Source organism: Ostrinia nubilalis, chromosome 29 (genome assembly GCF_963855985.1).
Source record: "Ostrinia nubilalis chromosome 29, ilOstNubi1.1, whole genome shotgun sequence".
NCBI classification, from domain to species: Eukaryota; Metazoa; Arthropoda; class Insecta; order Lepidoptera; family Crambidae; genus Ostrinia; species Ostrinia nubilalis.
In genome coordinates, this window is record NC_087116.1 from 5,085,279 (window position 1) to 5,110,549 (window position 25,271).

Genomic DNA, 25,271 nt, shown 5'->3' on the forward strand with positions numbered 1-25,271 from the left:
TTTACTTTATATGGATGCATGATATAATTATCTATAATACCTGAAAATATTACTTGCCTATCCCGTGGAAGTTCGATGATACGACTAGAAAAAATTGTCAAAAGTAATATTGACTAAGGCCATCGGTCAAAACCACTATTAACTGAAATTTGCAGTCAAAAGTGGTTTTGATCGATTATGAGTTTTGACTGCAACATATATATCGATGTTTCGAAAACGATAGGATTTCCAATAAGCCGCCAGAGGGCCAACTCTACAATTAACAAACTCGACCAGACAAATTAATAATGGTAAAAGCAATGAATTTCAATAGTTATCTAACAAAGGCATTAAAACCGTATTGTTACGGACGGCATTTTAAAAACTAAAAAATATTCAGATGACAACCCTATTTACATATTATAAATTTTCTAAACTCATAGAAATTAAAATATCTTCCAACTTCCACGGGATAGGCAAGTAATATTTTCAGGTATTATAGATAATTATACCATGCATCAATATAAAGTAAATATAGCTGCCAATTTTCTAGGACAACGGAGAAAAAAATGTTTTCTGAAAATCATAAATTATTAAATAATTCCTAAATTACTGCAGCAATAACCATTTATTTTTGCATAAAGGTAGACGTTATAGTGATAGGTAAATTTATTTACAAAATTCTGACTTAATGTAATTTTTTTTAGAAAATATGCTTCTAAAACTGTTTTTTTTATAAAATCACAAAATCGAATATTTCTTCGAAACTAAACAAATACAACTACTAGTTCCTTCATCAATTTTATACATAATAGTAATATCTAACGATTGAATTAATAAAACAGGGATGTCCGCTTCTAAGCCAAAATAAAACACTGTGCAGTTGAATATTCAAGTTCTGAATTTTATTTTTGATGAATAATAAAATAAATCCTACTAGCTCGATTGATGGTTTCATTTAATTTATTTAAACCAGGTTACCTTTAATAACATTTTTTCGTTAATTTATGAAAATATCAAATTAGCCCGTAATCCTGAATCCTGATACATAAATTTAGCCTATTAATTTAACACATGTACGACTGTACTCAGTGTTGCACTATCAAATGCGATTGACGCGCCTCTATGCCAGGGTTTTTATGTTCCTGGTCAGGCTATAATTTTATTGTTCATAAATTATGGGGTCTTCATTCACGTATAATGTGGTTTACTCTACACGTAAATAAGTCAACACATTTGTAAATAACTTTGGAAAATATTTATTTCATAAAAATGTTCTTTACAACTAGGAATACAAAATACAAACTAGGTGGGACTAACACAACCCTCAAAATTAAATTAATGTTAATGAATACTATGTACCTAAACACTGTAGGCTAATAAAAATCATCATACTTTTTTGTCACACATTAACATGCCTTAAATATTTATGTTCTTTATCTTTACCAATAAAAAGCAGCATCTAGATGTTTTGTAAGTTTTTGCAATCACCATCTTTATTTTATTTCTCGTTTTACTTATTTTTTTCTCTTAATTAAACACTTCCTTAATTTTGTCTCTATTTTTAAAAACGCTTGAAGGATCTACCAGAAGTTGTCATCCTTCTTTCTTTTTTTTACATTTCTCTTAATTTTTAATTCTATATTTTATAAAACGCGTGAAGCGACATCTACATAAAGTTGTCGTCATGTGGCGCCCTCTTGTAGAACGCTCGGGAATCACTGGTAGGACCCCTCAGACCGATGCAAGCGAAGTAACCGCGGTTCCATAGCAGCATGAGGGATAGCATTACTGGTACTGCTAGAAGGACACCTGGATGAAGAATACCTTGGTTAGTATATTATTATCAAGCTAAAGTCCGGTCCCCGAGCATTGTAGAATTTCGTACAATGAACCCAAGCTACCTATCCTTATCGCTCGCGCAAGATTATATTGCTGGCGCGTTCGCACACTCACTGTGGTCGCCCGTCGCACAGTCGCGACACCAATATAATTACGCGCGAGCGATAAGGATGGGTAGCTAGGGGTCATTGTACGAAATTATATCTGTTCGGCGACCGGACTTTATACACGATGGCATAAAGTTTTCTTATACAGGGTGGAAACGATAAGTGATCTCCCATTCGATTATTTTCCAAATTAAGTTATCGAAAAACTGGTTACTGATCCTGAAAGTGCTTCACGAGCTCTATCACACGGTATCAATTATAGGTTACAGAATAAATTCGCTTCCACCTTCGGCCTCGATGGTAATCAGGTGAGATACAGGAAAATTAATAAAAATAAAAACAACAATTAAACATTTATTGTCAGCAACACAGACACAAACACAGCTTAAATATTAAAAAACAAGATGACAAGGGCATCCAGTTCAGCGTAAGCTGTACGGCACTAGGTCCGTGCAGCGTTGTAAAACTAAAACATCGAATATTCAATGTTTCCAGTACCTCTAGTACGAAAAACTTTCGAGTTCGTTTCGTTGCGTATTCAAAGTGTCATCGAAAAATTTTGTATGAAAAATTAAACAGCGCCCCCTAGGGCGGCTATAATATAGGGGGCGCTGTTTAATTTTTCATACAAAATTTTTCGATGACACTTTGAATACGCAACGAAACGAACTCGAAAGTTTTTCCTACTAGAGGTACAGCTTCCATACATTTAGTAAAGCCACACAAATAATAATAAAAAGCCACACATATAATAATAAAGCCCTTATTCACAAACGATGCTTGCTTGATTGAAGTACCAAATCGAACACACAGCGGCAGCTCTGTGATTGGTTCGTGTGTGACCCTCTGCGTCCACGCTCTGTGAGACCTCATAGTAATGTTTGTGAATACGGGCGTTAGTAGCTCAGAGAAGAGCAGTCGCCCGGCAAGCGAAAGATCGTGAGTTCGAATCCCGCCTTAGGCAGTGCGATTTTTTTAAGCAGTTTATTTATAATTTATTGACACAGTAGGTAAAACTTTGACTTTGACTTTGACTTTGACTTTGACTTTGACTTTGAAATAAATAATAAATATCCTTGGAAATTTTACACTGCGCTTCTAGTCCCAAACTAAGCAAAGCTTGTACTATGGGTACTAGACAACGGATATAAACATACTTAAACACTTTTTTTTTGTAAATACATACTTATTATACATAGAAAACACCCAGTGCAATACAAACAAATATGTTCATGCACACAAATGTTTGTACTGTGCGGGAATCGAACCCGCTACCTCCGGAATAGTAGTCCGTTTCGAACCACTACACCAAACGGCCGACAATATACATAAACAACAACACAACGAGAATAAAATAAAATAAGTGTAACCGATGAGAGTTCCCAGCAGAATGGCGCCGTCCTTCTCGGGGCGGTGTCCGTACTTATCAACGCAGCGCATGTGGCGGTGGATGCTGTTCAGATGCTGCATCGTGAGGCCTCGCATTTCGATCGGCTCGTTACAACTGGAAATAATAAAATAATTATAACCTTTACACCGACACCCGACGGATTAGCAAGCTGAAGTGGCAGTGGGCAGGGCACATAGTACGCAGAACTGACGACCGATGGGGCAGCAAGGTTCTGGAGTGGAGGCCGCGTACCGGAAAACGCAGCGTGGGACGTCCACCCACAAGGTGGACCGACGTGATAAAGGTAGCAGGAAGGCGCTGGATGCAGGCCGCTTACCAACCGTGCGATGTGGAAGTCATTGGGGGAGGCCTATGTTCAGAAGTGGACGTCCTGTGGCTGAAATGATGATGATGATGATGATGAATCTTTACACTGTGCCATCTATGTAGTTCTAAACTGAGCAAAGCTTGTACTGTATTGGACAACGAAAACATCCGGATCGATACAATACATGCCATTGGTGAGTCATTCTGCAGTATTTCACATTTAGTAGGTACGTGTTGATGCTAGAAAGTACCTATCTAAAGTAAACTTCGCCGAAGTCTAAGGCTACGGTCGGATACTCGCGACACCTCCACTCGGGCGATGACGCGAGGTTTTAGTGGGTACACCCCGTCCCTTTTCAGGACGGAGTAGCACCCTTTTCAGGGCTCCAGTAGTCCCACACACCACCCTGTCCCCCGGCAGTGGTAACGCAAAAGCAAATGCTTTAACACGTTGAGTGCGAAACCAGGTCTATAGACCTTGTGCACGTCTCGCTTACCGTGCGGCTAAGAAAATTATAGTCTTCCTTGTCGTGCGAAAGGCATAACTTCAATTGGGTCCGGTGTAGGAAAGTGATGAATATATATCTATGATGTATTCTTAAAATAGAATCCAATGATGTACCTACCTTAATACCAGGTTTTTAGACCTGGTACCGCACGGAAGTAATAAAATGTCTTCACAATGCGAAACCAGGTCGAAGCACCTTGTATCCTGCGCACCTGGTACCGCACCCCACGCTAGCTTCGTGCAGCCAGTGTTGCCTCGCATTCGTAAGAAACGCACATGTCGACATGGCGTCACGAGAAACAAACAAAATCAAAACTGCAAATTGATTATAATTTAATTTGCTACACGATTTATTGCTAATTTAAATAATGTTTTTCGTGACAAACATTTGAAGTTGTAACTAAATGTTATTAAATAATAAGTTTTCTTTAAATATAGCTTATTTAAGTATTTATGCACGTATATCTTATTTGTAAAATATTTAGACTAAATTATTAAAGCATCTTTGTTTGTTACTTTTTTAAATTTTTATTATAACTTAATTTAAACTATCGATATTTGTATTTCACATCCCTAGAATACCCACCAGCCTTCCCTACTTCAGTGCGGCACAGGGTGCATAAGCCTTGTATTTTGAATATAGCTATAATTTTTATACTAAACAAGTTATTCACGAACGGCTTCAGGTGTATGTCAATAAATGCATTATTATTAATATTCAAAGAAAAAAAACACAATATCTATTAACATGAAGCCAAAAATAAAATTAATATATCTTAAATATTACAAGGTCTTTAAGCCTTGTGCCGCCACAATGTAAGTTTTAATACCAGGTTTACTGACCTTGTACCGAAGGAATGGAAAGTATTAGAAAGTTACTGCCGCAGCAAAGGTGTTAATGGAGTAAATACTACGCGTCAAAAAAAAAGTCTAAAGTAAACTTACACCATCCTGCTAGAAGAGTTGGGGCTGATCTTTTCAACCACAGGCACCAGCATGTCCACCATCCACTGGGTGGAACAGTCGCACATGAACGGGTTGTCAGAGACGTCCACCACCTTCACCAGGTCCCAGCGAGAGATGAGCAGGCGGTCGATCTCAGGGAGGTTGTTGGATTGGAGGTACAGCTGTGGATGAAAATATAAACTTTTATTTTTATGCAAACAAGGCAGGTATTTGACCACAATCGCACCTGGTGTTAAGTGAGATGTAGTCTAGGATGGTACAATTATCTGCCCTATAAGAGCGCTTTCACATTTAGGCGATTTAGCAGCGTGACAAACGCGCGACAGACTCGCCGCCGAAAATTTCATACTATGTGACAGCGGATGCATGCCTTCACATTATGAAAACGCCGCTGCCGCGCTGCTGTCGCACTTTTAACGCCCTAATGTGAAAGCGCTCTTAGTGCCTATTCATTCTCGCCTTGAAAAGTCCCGGATTGTAGTGTTCGGGAAAGACAGTAGCAGGCAGCGAATTCCAGTCCCTAGCTGTTCGCGTTATAAAAGAGTTATCGAAACGCTTAGTGCGAGCTGGTGGAATATTGCATTAGTTTAGCCTTTATTTAGGCATATGCTGAGCGAATACCTGTTTGGTACAATTTTATTTTTAACTAGCTGACCCGGCGAACTCTGTTCCGCCTTAAGGCAATAAATAAGCCATCGCAATTTTTCCTTATTTGCTCACCGTTTAGACCTACCCTGGACTACGACAAACATTTTAAAACTAAAATCAGCTCAATCGGCCTAGCCGTTCTCGAGTTTTAATCAGACTAACGAACAGCAATTCATTTTTATTTATATAGATAGATAGATTTTAAGTTTTTTTAATTTGTATTGTGTTGTGCCAAATAAACGTTATTTTATTTTATTTATTTATTTATTTATTTATTTATTAACACTCTTACTAGGTAGTAAAATTACACGCACGTTGAACACTAATTTACTACAGGACGTCCACTGCTGAACATAGGCCATCCCCAAAACTCCTCCCCTACCTCAGACTCAGTCTACGTACCTCAGAAATCAAAGGCCAATCATACGTCTCGCCGATATCATCAGGCCTGGCCAAAGCCCTGGGACTGAGCTCAGACAGCTGAGGGTTGAAACTCAAGTGCAGTTTCTCCAAGTTCTCCAGCCCTGATAATGCTTCAGGACCGATGCGTTTTAGAGAGTGCATGTTACACATGTGGAGTTCCTTCAGCTTACGCAGGCGGGGGAAGCCACTGTAATAGAAAAGTGTTTTTTTTAAAGAATATTCTTAATTAAAGTCTCGTTAACCCCTCGTGGTAAGCTAAAATAATATACTGATGTTACTAGGGATTGCAAATATTCGATAGATTTCTATTTCGAATATTCGAATATTTTTTCAGTGATATTCGAATATTATTCGAATATTCGAATACTTTCAAAAAAATAAAAAGTACTTAAATTATCAATGTTTTATTGCTGGTTTTATTGCTTTAGGAACTATATTTTAACTATTTAACAATATAGTTTTTAAAACAGTTAAAAAAATTCTCATCATCATCATAATTTCAGCCATAGAACGTCCACTGCTGAACATAGGCCTCGCCTCTCCCAATGACTTCCACAATGACTGCTTGGCAGCGGCCTGTATCCAGCGCCTTCCCGCTACCTATATGAGGTATTCGGTCCACCTTTGTGGGTGGAAGTCTCACGCTGCGCTTTTTGGTACGTGGCCTCCACTCCAGAACCTTGCTGCCCCATCGGCCATCATTTCAGCGTACTATGTGATCTGCCCATTGCCATTTCAGCTTGCTAATCCGTCGGGCTATGTCAGCGACTTTAGTTCGTTTACGGATCTCCTCATTTCTGATTCTGTCTCGTAAAGAAACCCTGAGCATAGCCCTCCCCATAGCACGCTGTGCAATTTTGAATTTTTTTATAAGACCTATTGTAAGAGGCCACGTTTCCGAGCCGTGTGCCATCACTGGTAGAGGTAACACACACTGATTGAAGAATTTCGTCTTTAGGCACTGAGGTATTTTGGACGAAAAGATGTTGTATAGTTTCCCGAACGCTGCCCAGCCGAGTTGGATTCGACGATGTACCCTTTTCTCGAAATTTAATCTACCTAGCCGAATCGTTTGTCAGAGGAAGACATACTTGTCAACAGTCTCGAGAATCGAGCTCTAACCGAAACATGGACGTTGGACCTAAGCTTCGTTTTGTCCACGTACATCCGAAGGCCTGCCTGTTGAGAGACTCGATTAAGGTCTTCGAGCATTGTGCCAAGGTCTTCAAGCGATTCTGCCATGATCACAATATCGTCAGCAAACCGAAGCTGAGTGATGTATTCGCTATTGAAAGGTAATTATGCCTAATCCTTTCCAATCAAGGAGCTTGAAAGCGTCTGTCAATGCAGCGGTTAACGGTTTCGGAGATATAACATCTCTCTGCCTCACGCCTCGCTGCAGAGGAATCGCTCTCGTGCTCTGCTCCTGTACTCGGCTCGACATGGTAGCGTTTTTGTACAGGCACTTCAGCATCTCGATATACCGATAGTCAATACGGCACCGCTGAAGAGACTGCAGCACTGCATAAGTATCGATCGAATCAAAGGCCTTCTCATCTCATAGTCCAAGAAAAGCATCACCACGCTTCTATCCCATACCTCTGGCGTTGTTCTTTAGAGTAAGACGGGACGAGTTTCGGTGTTCCACCCGCGTTCAGAAGCTCCCAGGTTATTCCGTCATCACCCGGTGCCTTGTTGTTCTTTAGCTGTTTGAGAGCCTTCCTAATCTCGTATAGGCTGATATACGGGATGTCTTTGGTATAGTGTCGCGTTAACCTAGCACTTGCATCTGTTTCTGAGTTATTAACAGGTTTGGAGGTATGCAGCTGTCCATAAATCTTTTCGATCTCACCCAGAACCTCGGCTTTTGTTGACATTACCGTCCGCCGTCTTCAGCATCGTTAGCTGACTTTGCTCAATAAAGTTGTCTCTTTCAGGTAATTTGGAACCTTGGTTTCGCAAGACAACTTATTGTTCACCAATGAAGTCGGAAGCATCAATGACTAGTTATTTTAGTTGGTGATATGTATTTGATGTCTCCAACCACATTTGCAAACACTAAGTTGTCTTCGTTCTATCTTTTCTGTTAATTTTTGTAATATTCGAATATTCGAATACGTGTTAATTTACTATTCGAATATTAAATTTGGAATCTAAATTCGAATATTCGAATATTCGAATATTCGATTGCAACCTCTAGATGTTACTAGTGGGCTGTAAAGCCTTGATCACACGTACCGAGTAAACAGGCGAGACAGTTAAATGTTTACTCGGTCGAGACAGTTGGGTGAGCGAGTCACATACTCGAGCGCTCGGCCGAGCACTCGGCGTAATGTTCATACACACCGAGTACCTACTCGGCCGAGAGCACTGTCTCGCCCGTTTGCTCGGTACGTGTGATCAAGGCTTAAGATTCTCTGTCTTTAAGGTTGTCTCTGTTATATTTTGTGGTTATGCTCTGAGGTTAACCTCAATCCTTAAGGATTCCCGGTGAAACTCGCTTCCACTTACGCTTCAGCTTGATCATTACTTTTCATCAGTTGAGGAGATGCAGTTTAAGAAAGCTCTTGGACTGCATTTGCCTTCGTTGAAAAACAACTTAAAGTTTAGTATTAACCTTTCTTTGACGAAGAAGGTACACTAGCTCTGAATCATACCAACCACACGTCACAATCATAACACATAGCTTACTCGTTATGAGTAAAAAAACTTAGGTAATAATCTTTCTTTGATGAAGTATGCTAACGCCCGTATTCACAAACGATGCTTGCTTAAGTAAAGCAGCAAATCGAACACAGAGCTTTAAATAGAGCTCTGTGATTGGTTCGTGTGACACCCTGTGCCTCCACGCGCACTGTGAGACCTCATAGTAATGTTTGTAAATACGGGCGTGTATCTGAATCATAGACAATCATTAAACTTACGGAAACTCCTCAGAGTCCATATCCAGCTCCTGAATCGGGTTCTGGTTGAGGTTCAGGTATAGCAAGTTCTTGGTCTCCTCCAGTTCTTGAGGGACTGCTTTTAGGAGGTTGTCGCTGAGATCCAAACGCTCCAAATAGCGGGGGGTGTGGAGAAACTTGTCTGGGATCTCTGTGAGCTGGCAGGAACGCATGCGGAAGACCTGAATTGGAAATATGTGTATTATTTTAATATTTGAGGCTATATTGAATTGGTTCATAAGTCAAAGAAGAACGGTCACGCCCCATACAAAAAAAACCCAGACCCGACAGAAACGAGACATACCTAATTTTTTTTGTCATGTCTTAATTAGTTAAATTATATATTTTTTATATTAGAAATCTATGTATAACACCAAAATATTACCCTTTGTTTTTGTTCAGGCGTTATACAAAAACTAATACAAAATGCCTATTTATCACCAAAATTGGTAAATGTATGTACCTAAATGTCTATTACAGCTGCTATGGAATGTATCTAGGTAACCTGGAGATACAGCCGGATTATACAGGGTGGAAACGATAAGTGATCTCACTCGATTATTTCTAAACTATACAAGATATCGAAAAACTAGTTACTGATTCGGTACAGGGTGGAAACGAGAAGTTACAAAATCCAAAAATTCAATGTTACTAGCTTCCATAATCTGTAACCTATTATTGGTACCATTTGAAAGAGCTTGTGAAGCACTTTCAGAATCAGTAACTAGTTTTTCGATATCTTGTATAGTTTAGAAATAATCGAGTGAGATCACTTATCGTTTCCACCCTGTATAATCCGGCTGTATCTCCAGGTCACTTAGATACATTCCATAGCAGCTGTAATAGACATTTAGGTACATACATTTACCAATTTTGGTGATAAAGAGGCATTTTATATTAGTTTTTGTATAACGCCTGAACAAAAACAAAGGGTAATATTTTGGTGTTATACATAGATTTCAAATATAAAAAATATATAATTTAACTAATTAAGACATGACAAAAAAACTGAGGTATGTCTCGTTTCTGTCGAGCCTGGGTCACAGATGACCGTTCTTCTTTAATGCCATATTAAGCAATAAGGCATTTTGTGCCAGTTAACCTTAGAGTTAACCAGGAAAGCTTCGTTCTGCAATGCTTTTAAAAAACAGAATCTCTATCAGCTCTAGAGAAAAGAAAAATACACGCAACTAAGTAAGTAGGTACGGTTACTTTTGCTTTGCTTATGAAATTGCAGATGTATTGATGGTACATTGAATTTTATTCATGCATGAGTTAGTATGTAGTAGTTATGTAATTCCGACACACTCTTCCTGTGGATGTCAGAGAAGTAAGCAAAGATCAGGCCTCCCCAACCCGTCTGGTCAGCGTGAGGAGTGTTGGTCAAATCCTCCATTTGCCTCTGGCAAATTAGAGTGGCTCCTTCACTGGAGACTAATGACCTGATGATGATTATGACATACCTTGAGCATAGGCAAGCTAGATATAGCCACCAGAGTCGGGTAGTCGATAGTTAGCAGCGGGTTCCCACTGAGATCCAACTCGGTCAGTTCTGGTAAATGCTCGAAGAGATCCTGGTGGAGCGAATGGATGTCGTTGTATGCTAGACTGAGCACACGCATGGATTCCAGAGGCTCATACTTTTCAGGTGAGTAGCGACCCTGAAAAAAGTGATTAGGATCTGTTTTAGCAAATAAAACGTAAAAAAAATCTTATTTTATTGTTATGCATATGTTTGGTTCAACTCACCAACAGATGGCGTTACGAGCTGTACGAGTTAGCTGGTAACGCCATCTGTTGGTCATTTAGTTGAATGACAAATTAATAATTTTGATATCGAACAATACAATAAATCAGTGTAGGTAGGGTAGGTAGGTATACACTTTGCTGCGTGCGACAAGAAAATCACTTAACGCTTAATTACCTACAATTACTATCAGAGATTTAACAGAATGTATTTAGGAAGCAATTATTATTTTGGGCTTATAATGCGCTTAATAACCATCATCTTACAGTGACATTGAAATACAATATTATCCCGGCAGTACATAAATAAACAATGACAAATTCTGTACAAAACAAACCTCAAAAACATGCGGGCTTAGCCTCGAAGTCAGCTTGTTATGGCTCAGATCCAGTACTCTCATCCTTTGCAGGTCTCTAAAGCTGGCATTATCCAGGAATTCGATTCCACAGCGGGTCAGGTTCAGAACTTCGATGGAAGTCAAGTTGCCAATCTCGGTGATGTTCTCGAAGGAATTGTCGCTCATATCCACGGTTGTTGGCGCGAATTCTTGAAGAGCTAAACAAAAAGCAGTCAAATGTTCGTGTTAGTACGTCTACTCCACGATAGATGGCGTTATCTAGTAAAGAGCATGCAATGCTAGCTAGCTTAAAAAAAGATATTTTTGATAAGATATTCCATTTTAATGCCATTATAAAACATTTGTTTCAATTGAAAATTATCGATGCAGGTTCATAACAATCATTTTGAGATGTTATTTTCAAGGAATATAACATAACCAACCTTCCCACTCGTTCTTATGGAAAAACTTCGTTAGACCTTGCTCACTGCAGTCCACCTTGTTGTCTTTGCATATACATCTCCTGCATATGCCAGTTTGCATGACTATGCTTGAGTCGCTTGCCGCTGGTGCAGTTTCTAAAATAAGAGAAATGAAATGTTTAGTTACGCTACTCAGTAACAGATGGCGTTAGTAACTAGTTCGAACTAATCAGATATACATATAAAAAAAATATATAAAATGCTAAAATCTATGAATTTTTATTTTTTTAAATTATTAAACTCCCAGACCAAGAGTATGATAGAAAATAAATGTATTCTTGCATTAATGTTATTTCTTTTTTATTTGTCAAAATACAGGCGTAAAAGTGACATTACTTAAAATATGCAAAAATCCATCCAATGAAACTTACCATTTTCGGAGTAAACTCCACTTAGACCTAAAATAAAAATGAGAACACAGGATGTGACTCGCCCGGCCATCCTGGAAAACAAAGATAATGTCAATTCATTGTTTTCAAAGAACATTTCATTATATTGGGTCATCGATTATTATCTTTCAAAGATACCTAGTCCTTATCAAGTAGGTACTTGCTTGAATTTGAAACTAACTAAACTGATGTTAGTTTATATTAGTTCATAAAGCAATACTTTAATTTAAAGTCAACATCTAGAAATCACTTTGGCCATGCAGTTTATACCTAGTTCAGAAATGCAGCCTAACACTATATCGCGTTGTTTAGACAGCGATCCATTACAATTCATTAATCCTATAGCGATGTATACGAAATTTTAGAAACTATAACACCTACATACTTGAAATCTGGCATGTAGATTCTTAGAATAGGGTGTAGACATCCGCTAAAAACGGATTTTACGAAAATCCACCCCTAAGGCGGTAAAACGAGGTCCACGCGAACGAAGTCGCGGGCGGACGCTAGTCCTAGATACGAATGACAAACTAAAAAAAAGTTCGAAGTACTTGTATGTACGGTTTTATAACAAAAAAATATTTACTTAAAGGCTAGCGGCCCGCCCCGGCTTCGCACGGTTGCAATGGAATTTTCCGGCTTATTTATTCTATAATATGCATGTTTTATACCTATAAGCCTTCCTCTTGAGTCACTCTATCTATTTAAAAAAACAGCATCAAAATCCGTTGCGTAGTTTTAAAGATCTAAGCATACATAGGGACAAACAGCGGTAAGCGACTTTGTTTTATACATGTAGTGATACTTTTGCTGTTTGTAGGTTGTAGTCTTGTAGTAGATACTTGCTATGGGTGTTCTCATTATATGTATATGACTGTGCAGTATACAGTTGACATTATATCAGACTACCCTTTCTTTGCAAAACAGTACCTAAGTAGTACAAAAAGGTACATAAGTAAGTAGTACAAAATAGGTACATAATAAGATCCCACAGTGTTCACTTTATAAATGCCGTCTTCTGTACACAAAGACATTGATGTTTGATCAACACAAACAATTTTCAAGTAGGTACCTACTAAGAGCATTTTTTTCAAATTGTGCCATAATTGGGTCACTATCTAATCCTGCTAACATTTTATTTTTAAACGATTTGTGCCATAATTGGGTCAACTGTCTAATTCAGCTAAAATTTTATTTTTAAACGATTTGTGCCATATTAGGGTCAGCTAAGTATCTAATTGTGAGCTTATGTTACCTACATAATATTTTGAGACGAGATAAGGCAATAATTTTTACTTAATGATTAATGTAGGAAATGAAAGTGATAGTCACCTTAAAAAACACAATTATCCACAAAAAAACACAATCACATCGAATCCAACTAGCAAGTTTACTTGTTCAGGTAAAAGTACACAAAATGGCGGTGTCTGCTTACTATCTTATCTGGACTATATTGTTATCAGTGGGCTGGGGTTATCTCTTATCAGTGGGCAAAAACATAACGCTGTAAATGACAATATGAGAGACAAAATATCATAAACGAAGTCGCTGACATAGCCCGGTGGATTAGCAAGCTGAAGTGGCAATGGGCAGGGCACATAATACGCAGAACTGACATCGATGGGGCAGCAAGGTCCGGAAAACCAGTGTGGGGCTTACCCTCAAGGTGGACTGACGACCTCATAAGGTAGCAGGAAGGCGCTGGTTGAGGCTGCTGCCAACCGGGCGATGTGGATATCATTGGGGGAGGCCTATGTCCAGCAGTGGACGTCCTGTAGCTTGTGGTAATGATAATTGCCTCCCTCAATAATTACCAGATGGTCTCTGAAAACAACACCAACTTATTTGCAGTCGGGTAAAAAATCTTAATGTCAGTTAGGGGAAAGTAGTACGAGTTGATCCCCTGGGGTAAGATGATCTTTCGCGATTGTGCTGAAACCACTAACGTCATTTAGTTTCTTTCACTGGTAAAACATAGCTCTGGACACCTCCCCGCCTCAGTCAAATCGTAATGGTGGCGTGAGCGATACATCGAATTTGACGAGAAAAAAGAAAAATTGTGTACTTCTGATCTAAAATAGGCATGACTTTGAGCTTATGTTACTTTTATTCAAACAATGTTAAATGTAATTACTGTTGTCGTTAGGCTTTCTATTATGTTTAATTTTAATATTTTGGCCATAAAAACGTAGCCGCGTACTTGTAGATTATTTTAGCAAATATTTAACAAAAAGTGGGACTTGGGTCAAGATGATCCCGTCCTATATGTACGAGATGATCCCTGGGAATTAAAACAAAAAAGTCAATGGAGTAGGTAAAGGGAAGTGAAATAAAAGAAAGAGAACTTCATATAACTCACCTGAGTCTGAAGGAGATGATACTGAGTGGCTGTACTGAACAGAAAAGTTTTCAAGCGATACCAAGGGTGAAGGATGGATAAAATGTTATGCATGTGGAAAATGGGGCCATAAAGCATGTGCTGGGGTAGAGGGTGATGAAGCAGGATTTATTTGTGATATATTCAACACAGCTCCAGCCAAAAAGTGTTTCAATTATTTAAACGCTTTTTAGCAGGTACTAAGAAAGAATCAGTTATTTTCGTTATTTAATTCGTAAATGTTTTTCTTTTCTAACTTTTTAACGGTTTGTTCGCATAATTAGGTACTCCGAAAGGAATATAACCAGAAAAGAATAAATCATAGAACAGAATCATAGGGATCATCTTACCCCTACCTGGGGGATCATCTTACCCACAGGGGTGTACAAGATGATCACTTTGTAAGGTTTTGCAAAAAATGAAATATTTTAATGAAACCTTAATTAATTTCTGGTTTTGAGTATAAGGAAAGTTGGATAGATAAATATACTAGTAGTAATCGTCTTTATTTTTGGTTTACCTTGAAAAATATGTATTTTACAGCGATTCCCGCTTAAGGGGATCATCTCGTACTACTTTCCCCTACATCATTTTACGTCTGATCAATATAAGTACTGTTTGCAATCACTTCAGAATAAATAATATAATGATAGGTATTCGTCATCATCTATATTTTCACTTTCGATGTAATATTTCTATGAAAAAACGATAGCATAAAATACCCTTGGACATTTTACACTGCGCTTCTAGTCCCAAACTAAGCAAAGCTTGTACTATGGGTACTAGACAACGGATATATAAACATACTTAAATACTTTTTTTGGAAATACATACATAATTATTATATATGTTACGGTCAATGTGATAAATTGAAAATTATTAATAATAACCGGTTATTATGAATAATTACCGACAGTCGCGGTAAAAGTGATAAATTAATCACATTTAACAGTGATTATTTAATAATTCAACCTTAGTACTAACAAATTTCATAAAAGAGAACAACATCTTGTGTATGTGCTCGTGTACAGCCAAACTTTTGAACGTTTTGATATTATATAGCAATATAATTTGGCATAATGAGTTTGGAATATTTCTTGCATAATATTACTTTTCCATGATGCCTATAACATAATGTTTTGATTTAAAGTGAAAAATAGGTTAAGGTGCGGCGGGGATGGCCCTTGGGCCACCCCTAAGCCGCCTATTTAGTTTTATACACACATAAATGACCTCATATTAATCACATTTACCAAATCATGCGGTAATTATTCATAATAACCGGCGATTATTCATAATTTTCACATTTATCACTTTGACCGTAACATATACATAGAAAAACACCCAGTCCAATACAAATAAATATGTTCATGCACACAAATGTTTGTACTGTGCGGGAATCGAACCGGCAACCTCCGGAATAGTAGTCCGTTTCGAACCACTACACCACTACACCAAACGACCGACAAAGGCTCAGTGTGTTTTAAAATCGGCTAAAATAAGTAGCAACGTCGTTTCAGCCAAATGACGTCCACAGCTGGACAAAGGCCTCCCCCAACGACCCAATTTTCACAACGACCGGTCCTGCGCCGCGGCGCCCGCATCCAGGCACGTCCCGCGACTTTCACCAGATCGTCGGTCCACCTAGTGGGAGGCCTGCCCACACTACGTGTTCCGGCTCGTGGTCGCCACTCGAGAACTTTTCTGTTCCACCGGCCATCAGCTCTGCGAGCTATGTGCCCCGCCTAGTGCCACTTGATTTTGGTGTTTCTGCAGGTTAGTCACTAAATAAGTAGCATAAAACATAGTAAAACGTAGAAAAAGAAAACAAAATGTTCATTAGTGACGTCACTATACAACTGACAGCATTACCTAATAAGTAGGTACCTAATTATTTGTGAGACATGGATGGAATCAATTTTATTGGCAAATCACATGACTCATTAATACTACGTACACAACAACAATTACAATTAATCTTTTTATGCCATCATTTGCTATTTTGCGTTTTATTTCAACGTCCTACGACTCAATATCCCCTAGAACAAACAACTAATATGCCAATTTAAAGCAGACCTGTGAAATCATTACATTCTGCTACAAGTATCTCGTTAAATTGGCTAAAGAGGGGTCAATTTAGTCTGGTGCCTGTTAAGACCCGTCCCAGAGGACGGTAAGCCGGTGCGCGCCATCTAGCGGTGAGTAGGATAATCACTTGGTAATTGACGTATAGCTTGCCTGATGACAAAACGCGGGAAATTGCTCTAACTGGGGCTATTTTGTGTGGATGCTTCGAATTACGGCTTGTTACACTCGAAGATTTATTCCTCCTTCTCCAGGAATATTTGACTGTACTGTAACTTAACACAATAGGTTAAATTTTGAGCATTACGTTTTAGGTTACACGGATGTAACGCTTTAATATTTTTTTTTCTCATACACAGGGTGTCAAGCCAAAGCCCAAAGGTAGAGAGCATTACTAGGGCTATCCGAATCACCCTCATGTATGTTCCGCGATTGTTGATAGTTTTCGAGTTATGATTGTTAAATTTCTTAGGCACTTTTTTGGTCACTGTGGCGCGAATGGTCAAGTTACGCCTGTTTTTTTTATTATTGTTAGATGAATACTAGGCCTAGCTGATTCAGTTTACTTACATCCATGACACGAATGTAAACTAAAAACGTTAAAAATCCTGTATGTTGTAAAAAATATCATAACTCGAAAACTAGGTATAAAAAGTCGCGGTGATTCGGGTAGCCCTAGTGATGCTCTACCTCTGTGCTTCGGCTTGACACTACTCATTGGGACACCCTGTATAATCTGTACTTACCTCTAGCATGAACAACTTTCGTGTTCGAATCGTTTGCGTATTCGACAAAATTCGATACTCAACCTTCGAATTCAACGATTACGTGACATTTTGACTCTCAAAATAAGTTTCGTGCAACCATTTCCCATACTAAGTTCACTTTACGACACGTTCACAAGGGTACACGTAGATACACGATCACGTTCGTTGTTGTAGTTTTCGTACTAAATGGCGATTCGAATACGCAAATGATTCGAACTCGAAAGTTTTTCGTGTTAGCCGTACCTACTGAACTGTAGTAGGTAACTTATGATATGAATAATACCTACCTACTTGTAAAAGTTCTTAATCTGAGCACCTACAATTTTTAAAACGAAAATAACATTGAGAATATTTAGGATTTTAATACTCACAATTCAATTAGATCCTTGTCACCTCTTCGCAGAAACTTTGGATTTAATTGCTAAAAAGATTAAAAATACTGTATTTGAAGACTCAAACAACGATTAAGAAATCTAGAAGAAAAAATGCAATTTAAAACAATGCTTTTTTTTTAAATCTTGACTCAAGTAATATTTTTTAATTTATTGAAAAGCCTTATGTTATGGCTACTTTTACTTACCTAAATTGAATCGTTGAACATGGTTCAATCGGACTTTAAATCCGTCCGATAAGTTAAAAAGTTATGTTTTTCTACCACAGATAATACAGGGTGGAAACGATAAGTGATCTCACTCGATAATTTCTAAACTATACAAGATATCAATAAACTAGTTACTGATCCTGAAAGTGCTTCATGAGCTCTATCAAACGATATTAATAATAGGTTACAGAATAAACTGGATCTTTCCTAAAATTCAATGTTTCCAGCTTCCATACATTTGGTAAAGTCACATTATTTTAAAAACTACACACGATATCTACATAGATACGATATATATATATATATATAACTACATAGATACGATAAACTGATTATTACTGATTCTAAAAGTGCTTTACAAGCTCTATCCAATAGTATCAATAATAGGTTACAGAATAAACTGGATCTATCCAAAAATTCAATGTTTCCTTCTTTCATACATTTTGTACTACCACATTCATGACACTCAACTCTTGACAATATTATAGCAAGTAAAGCCTAAAACCAACATTTTCCATGAATGATTTAAAATAAGGATACAATTTACGAGTTTATTTTAAGAGTTTATTATTAAATAAAAAAAACACTTTCTAATATTGTGGAACTGGCATACATTTAGTATGGAAGCTGGAAACAATGAATTTTCAGATAGATCCAGTTTATTCTGTAACATTTTATTGGTACCGTTTGAAAGAGCTCTTGAAGCACTTTCAGGATCAGTAACCAGTTTTTCAATATCTTGTATAGTTTAGAAATAATCGAGTGAGATCACTTAACGTTTCCACCCTGTATATTAACTTTTATTCTACAAAGGTTTCACTTTACGCGTATTTTTCGCATAGATTGATCGAAACGTGCAATTTTTAATACAAAAAGTATGTTCCACCTACGAATCGAACCCAGAAAAGGATTTAATGAAATCTCTCTCTATAGCCATTGTAATACGAGTAGGTATAGAGGTGGAGGTTTAAGAAAACTAAAATAACTAACTAACATTTGACAGAAAGTTATCATTAACAGACTTCAACAAAAGGAAAGCTCCTCATACTCCTCAATTCGATTGTTTTTTTTTTCGTTGTAAGTAGGTATGCCACTGTGCCTATCTTGATATTCTGTCAACATTGGTCAATAAAATTGAGTTGAAAATGTGACGTAGTAACATGAAAAGCTGCATGTAAGATATTATCTGTGTACAATGGTTAGAATGGTTAGTAGGGGAGCCGAAGCGGGGATTTCAGGACTTACTAAAGAGTGGCAGACTAACATACAAGGAAATACTTTGTACCTTGTTGATTACCTCTAAGTATGAATTTTTGATATAAAACGGCATTAGTTCTTATGCCTCTCACCCAAAAAATACCTCAATTAAGCCCAAATTTGAGACCGCAGCCAAACTTTGAGTGACGATGGAAACTAGCCTAGATGGAGGACACATGAAATTGAACTTCTGCTTCTTCATTGATAAAGACTTATCATTTACCATACCTTATCATTTTGTATTCCATTTTCAAGTCACTTTTTTTCGCTTACTGTTTAAACAAAACGTGGGATTTTTTAAAATCTCAGGTCTTTTGAACGCACATCTGAACGATGTCTGGCAGTTACTCCGTGACCATGGCGCTTGCAACAGTGCCGAAATATTGGAAACTCAAAACTAAGGTACATGGTAGCAATCCCGTCAGTAATAATAATAGGAAAATGTCTTGAAAAATAAGTAAATCGTATATTACTTTATGTAACTAATTTTATTATGTATAATACTTATAACTAATCACTTCATTCAGAACTAGAAAACGATTCCAAGGATTCCACTTTTCTTCAATAGATGATCAAGATAATAGAGTTATTTATTATAAATTGCTCTTCCACCATTTCAATTATTCTATCTTACATCTTACTTGATGAAATCTTTTTCAATTTTATTTACATGGTCATAACATTTTCACCATTCCTCTGCACCAATTTGTGAGGTACACCTGAAACCCCCGATAAAGCAGCTATTATAAGAATAATATTTAAAACCCTCTTTCTGACGCAGTTAGGTAATAAACTAAATGTATCCAATTTCACTCCAACTTACTGTCAACTCAACGACGCGCTTTAAAATCAAAGATTGACTTTGAATTATGCCTTATTTTACAATACACATTGAAAACAATATGACTTGCTTGAGCTTTTTCGACTTTTTCACAAAAATAACAAATAGGCATGAAGAGATTACAAAATTTCTGCAGCAACTGACAGTTCACTTGATTTACTTTGACAGGTGACAATAAAGCCATAGACATTTGCCATATGAAAGACACACTTTTCAAATATTTTTGTTTGCCATGAGATTCTGGTACACCTATACCTATCATTTAATGAAAAGATAAACTAAATTTTTTCAGCACAACGAAAATCTGCTTTGGCGCGTAGCAATGCAACGTGACAACTGCAGTTCGGACTTCTTTATGCGTCCACTACACATACAATAAAATTCGAACTATCGCACATTTTTTCTTTTTAATTCTAATTCAATAAAAAATGTTTTTGAAACCTTCATTCAAAATTCAAAGGTTATTATCATATGACAGAACTTATGACCACACTATGTACATTGAATAAAATATTTTTCTTTTTATCGTCAAGCTTAGCAGTCTAATAAGTTACTATGACACTCGAGTTAATCCACATTCAGCACCATAGCCTCCCCTTCTACAAGGCCCTCTACAAATGTCAAAACGTCACTTAACCCTTTTAGCACCAGTTCTTTTGTTTTTGAGAAGATGTACCCAAATTCTTATAATTATCAATTTAATTATAGTCCAGTCGTTTGGTACAAATTAACGTGGTTACCTGGAAAGAGTTCCGGGAGTTTTGAAAATTGGTGATTAAAATAGATTTCGCTATGCTCTCTGTTAGTCTGTTAGTTAAGTGTGATTGCCGCGCTCGTTGCGAAATTGGAAAAATGCTGCCTTAGAGAAGATTTTTGATAGTTACATTCTTTACTATTTCGTCGTTACAGCCAAATGACGTTCACTGCTGGACAAAGGCGAGAGGCCTTTGGGTTTTCCATAGGTTTTTCATAATGAACAGTCCTGCGCTGCCCGCATTCAGGTTATTCCCGCGACTTTTACCAGATCGTCGGTCCACCTAGTAGGAGGCCTGCCCACGCTACGTCTTCCAGCCCGTGGTCGCCACTCAAGAAATTTTCTGCACCAATGGCCATCGTCTCTACGAGCTATGTGTCCCGCCCACTGCCACTTGATTTTAGCAATTCTGCGTGCTATGTCGGTCACTTTGGTTCTCCTGCGGATCTCCTCATTTCTGATTCGATCACGCAGGGAAACCCCGATCATAGCCCGCTCCATTACCCTTTGGGTGACCTTGAGCCTTCTTATGAGGCCCATAGTAAGCGACCACGTTTCAGAACCTGAAACTTTCCTATTTATTTCACGACTAGCTTTTGCCTGCGGCTTCACCCGCGTGAAATTTAGTGTCACAGATCGGCATAAATTATAGCCTATATGTTAATCTGGGTTACAAACAATAATATTGTACAGTTTCAACAAAATCCGTTGAGTACTTTTTGCGTGAAAGAGTAACAAACCTGAGACACAGGAATCTTCCTAGTTCAGGTATCAACCCACCAACATTCTTACTTTTTGTTTTTCCTGATTATTTGTTATCATAATATTATCTGTTATGTTGGTGAGAAATAAACATTACTTTACTTTATTTTAAACTTCCAGACATCCAAACTTTCGCATTTATAAAATTAGTAGGATACAAATATTTAATGTAGAAACAAACAAGACAAAAATAAATGTACACTTCAGCAACGCCAATTTTTTTATACTTCAGCATATTTAGGACACCCGGCAGCGTGTCCTGCCATGATCAAAGAAAAAAGAACTCGCAATTTAGCAGGTACATTAATTTGACTGTTTCACAACTCTAAATCTATTTAACTTACATTACATGAAATTTATCACATTTATCAAAGCTTCTTAGCTTGTCTATGTCCCAAAAATTATAAAATGAAAAAAGTAGTTGTCAAAAACCTTTTTTAAGGCGGATTTTTTTCAATAAGGTGGGCGCGCGCGCGTCTATAAACGAGGTCACAAAATTCGGAAAGAACATAGCGAAATCTATTTATTCACCAATTTTCAAAAATTCCTGAAAACTTTCCAAGTAAAATTAACAAATAACTGGACTATTTACTCGTTATTGAGCACAAAGACACAAACTTGGTTATTTTTCCAGAAAATTTATATTTAAGTGCATAAATGTAAAAATGGCTTCATAGTGCACAAAATTAGCAATAGGTGGCATAATAATGGTTACTTGTTAGTTGTCATCGTTCAATCACATTTCAAACTAGGCGCTAAAAACAGTTGTCAGTTAGGTAAAATTTTATTTTAGTTGGAAAAAGACAAAAAGTGGTAAATGGGTTAATGTGCGGGGGCTGCAAAATCATGTTGTGACGTCACGCGCGAATATTGGAAATTTTTGAAAATTTTTAAAAGTCCGTAAACTTCTCGAGGCTCTATCTTCGGTAATACTGGATGGATTGAGGTGAAATAAAAACTAGTGTTATGTGTGTGATCTAAACTTTAAATTAGTCATAATTTAACATAATATCTGTACCCCCAGTGAAAAGGAAGTTAAGTCGAAAATGGTGATTTTTGGGAAATCGCATTTGAAGTTAAAAAAAATCCTGCTTCGTCGCTATTAGAGATAACTTGGTGAAATATTTTTTAGGTGAAAGGTAATGTTAGATATAATTAGGCAGTGTGCCAGTTTAGGAAATATAGCATGTGGTTTTTTCGTAATTAAATAAAAACCTAGTTATATCACCATGCACGACAACTTTACATTCGTGTAAAGTGATGTAATGAGATATAAATCATTTTACACCACACTGAATTAACCACACGCTAACAAGTGTAAAGTGATACATTTTCCACCATTTCTGTTGATAATTTTTTGTTTTTTCAATTTTAGAAAAAGTTGTAAAACAAACATAAGTAATTACACTATGAGGAATCATTATTTCAGGTTATTTAGGGTAAATCGTCCAAAAATTGTAACTTATATTAATATACACCAATTTTGTGGAGAAAAAAAAATGTGTAAACTGATCTAACTAACATAATAGCGATCTAAGTATCCTAATAATTATGTGTAAAGTGATATAAGTGGCGACTGTAAAGGAATAAGGCTAGAATTTGAGACTGAATTCTAATTATTTACTCCTTAAATGTTTATTCTGATCTGAAACTACTATTTTATTCATTATTACACCATATACCATGAATGATATCAGCCTAAATCACATACATTATCTCCTATTATAAAGTAAGTATAGCTGAAGCAATTGTGTAGTAAAGACCAGAAACAACAATGGTTTCACATGAACTAATTAGACAGGAGACAGAGAAAAGTTTGTTTTCTACAATTACCCTTTTAGGAATCAAACCCTGGACCAGAGATGGTGATGTCAAGGTATATTGATTGCCTTTTGGCTACAGAAGGATAATATAAAAGTAAATTCATAAAATGCATTTGTTTTCAACAAAGAGGCTTTTAAACAGCCCTTTAACACGTCCTAGTATTACTTGAACCCTACAATAATTTTGGGACATAAATGGACCAGTGCTGAGAAGAAGCAGCGCAAGAAATTTAGCCACCCTTGTCAGACTCTTCTTAAATCATAAATAACTTGAAAAAATCGAACTGCCTAGGGCGGGAATATTCTTAAATCAATAGAGACATGAATTAACAAGACATGTTATACTTGCGAGCTAAGCAGATAAAGTCCAGCAACACATGCCATTTACATAATTATTTACTTTATACATAGTATCCATTCATAAGGACTTTCGTAGATAGTTTCTCAGGGCAATCGAATATTGCACTTAACCTCTTGATTAGACCATTGTGTGCTATTTGTAGTTTATCTTCCTATTCCAATCGCTCCAGATCCCCCCAAGTAGCAGCAGCCTATCTAGGTCGCTACAGGCCTTCTGCAGCGACCCTGGTGATTGGAGAATTTGAGCCTGTTGATCTGCTACGCTTGTGCACTACTTGTGCACGTGCTGCGGTTTTTCTTCTGCCTCCATGCATATTCTGCACAGTAGGCTGTCTGTAACAGCTATATTGTGTAGGTGTTTGTTTAACATACCTGTTATTACACTTAGGACCTTGTGGATGTTGTCCCTGTTTAGTCTTATGAGGCTGCGGGAGAAATTTTTCAATATATCTACAACTGCATCTTTTGTTTGCCTGCATCTTTCACAATCTTTCCATTCTGTGTGGTGTTATTTTTCTATTTTGGAGCGCAACCAGGTCTTGATCTGTGCTTATGGTATCGGCATTATAGGTAATTGTTCCGGACCAAATACCGTCGTGTACGATCCCTTTCTGGCCAGTTCATCTGCTGCGTCGTTGCCCAAGGAGTTACTGTGCCCTTTGATCTACTTCAGGAGTGCAGGGTAACGCCATTTGCGTCTGCAATGACTTAGGAGCGCGTCATGGCATTCCAATATAAGTAATATAATGTAGTATATTAAGTTGCTTTGTATTGCTTGCACTATCTGAGATTATTTTTATATTCAGACCTCGGATGTCTATGGTTGCAATCGCCTGTGCTGCTCTGATTGCATTCTGCTTGGAAAATTATATTGTGTTTATCTAGTGTTGTAGATATTCTTAGTATATTTAGGTAATTCAAGAAGACACCAGCTCCTGTACCTTTTTGGGTTTTGGAGCCATTAGTGTATATCCTAAGTTCATTGATTCCAGAGCAATCTTGCGTTTCCGCTGTAAGCTGGATATTATATCTTCAGTCGAAGATTTGAACACAGGGAATTCTGTCGATGGGTGCCTCGGTGAGAGGTATTTCTTTTATTAGGGTTTTGTGCAGGATCGTGGAATGTCCTGTCTCCTTGTTTTGCTTCTTATATGTCCTTGACCTTTAAGTCTTAGAGCGGCTGCTTGCGCTTCCTCCTGAATGAAGAGGTCTAAAGATCTAAGATTCAGAAGGTACTCAAGTGATGTCGATGGAGTGGTTCTCATACAACTAGTGGCCGCTATGCTTACTATGCGTTGCAGGCTTTGGAGTTTTGATCTTGCTGTGGATAGTTGTGTTCTATGCCACCATACAAGTGATCCATAATAATATGTGTAAGAGGGCCATATAACCGACGTGTACAGCCAAAGTGTTATCTTTGGGTTGAGACCTCATCTACTACCAATGAGTCTCTTGCACTGATGGAATGCTATACAGGCCATTTTTATTTTGTTCTCGACATGAGTTTTGTTTATAAAGAGTTCTGGTAGTTGGAGCTCTTGTAAATTCTATAATGCA

The 25,271-nt window shown here is 37.5% G+C and overlaps 1 protein-coding gene across 1 annotated transcript; it reads right to left on the reverse strand.

The window, feature by feature from the left end:
- Nucleotides 1-1,222: 1,222 nt before the first annotated feature.
- On the reverse strand, nt 1,223-13,528 carry LOC135085750 (leucine-rich repeat-containing G-protein coupled receptor 6-like). Its single transcript, XM_063980549.1, has 10 exons — nt 13,420-13,528; nt 12,070-12,140; nt 11,660-11,794; nt 11,217-11,434; nt 10,596-10,793; nt 9,115-9,314; nt 6,170-6,377; nt 5,099-5,280; nt 3,299-3,432; nt 1,223-1,791 (listed from the first exon to the last, which is right to left on the reverse strand). The coding sequence occupies exons 2-10, from the start codon at nt 12,137-12,139 to the stop codon at nt 1,649-1,651; spliced, it is 1,488 nt and encodes a 495-aa protein (XP_063836619.1). The 5' UTR covers nt 12,140; nt 13,420-13,528; the 3' UTR covers nt 1,223-1,648.
- Nucleotides 13,529-25,271: the final 11,743 nt, after the last annotated feature.

Coding starts and splice junctions, on each gene's coding strand:
- LOC135085750 (XM_063980549.1), bottom strand. CDS start 12,139: ATGGCCGGGCGAGTCACATCCTGTGTTCTCATTTTTATTTTAGGTCTA. Junction 10,794..11,216: donor TAAGCCCGCATGTTTTTGAG/GTTTGTTTTGTA, acceptor CACTTTTTTCAG/GGTCGCTACTCACCTGAAAA. Junction 6,378..9,114: donor ATGGACTCTGAGGAGTTTCC/GTAAGTTTAATG, acceptor TTTCTATTACAG/TGGCTTCCCCCGCCTGCGTA.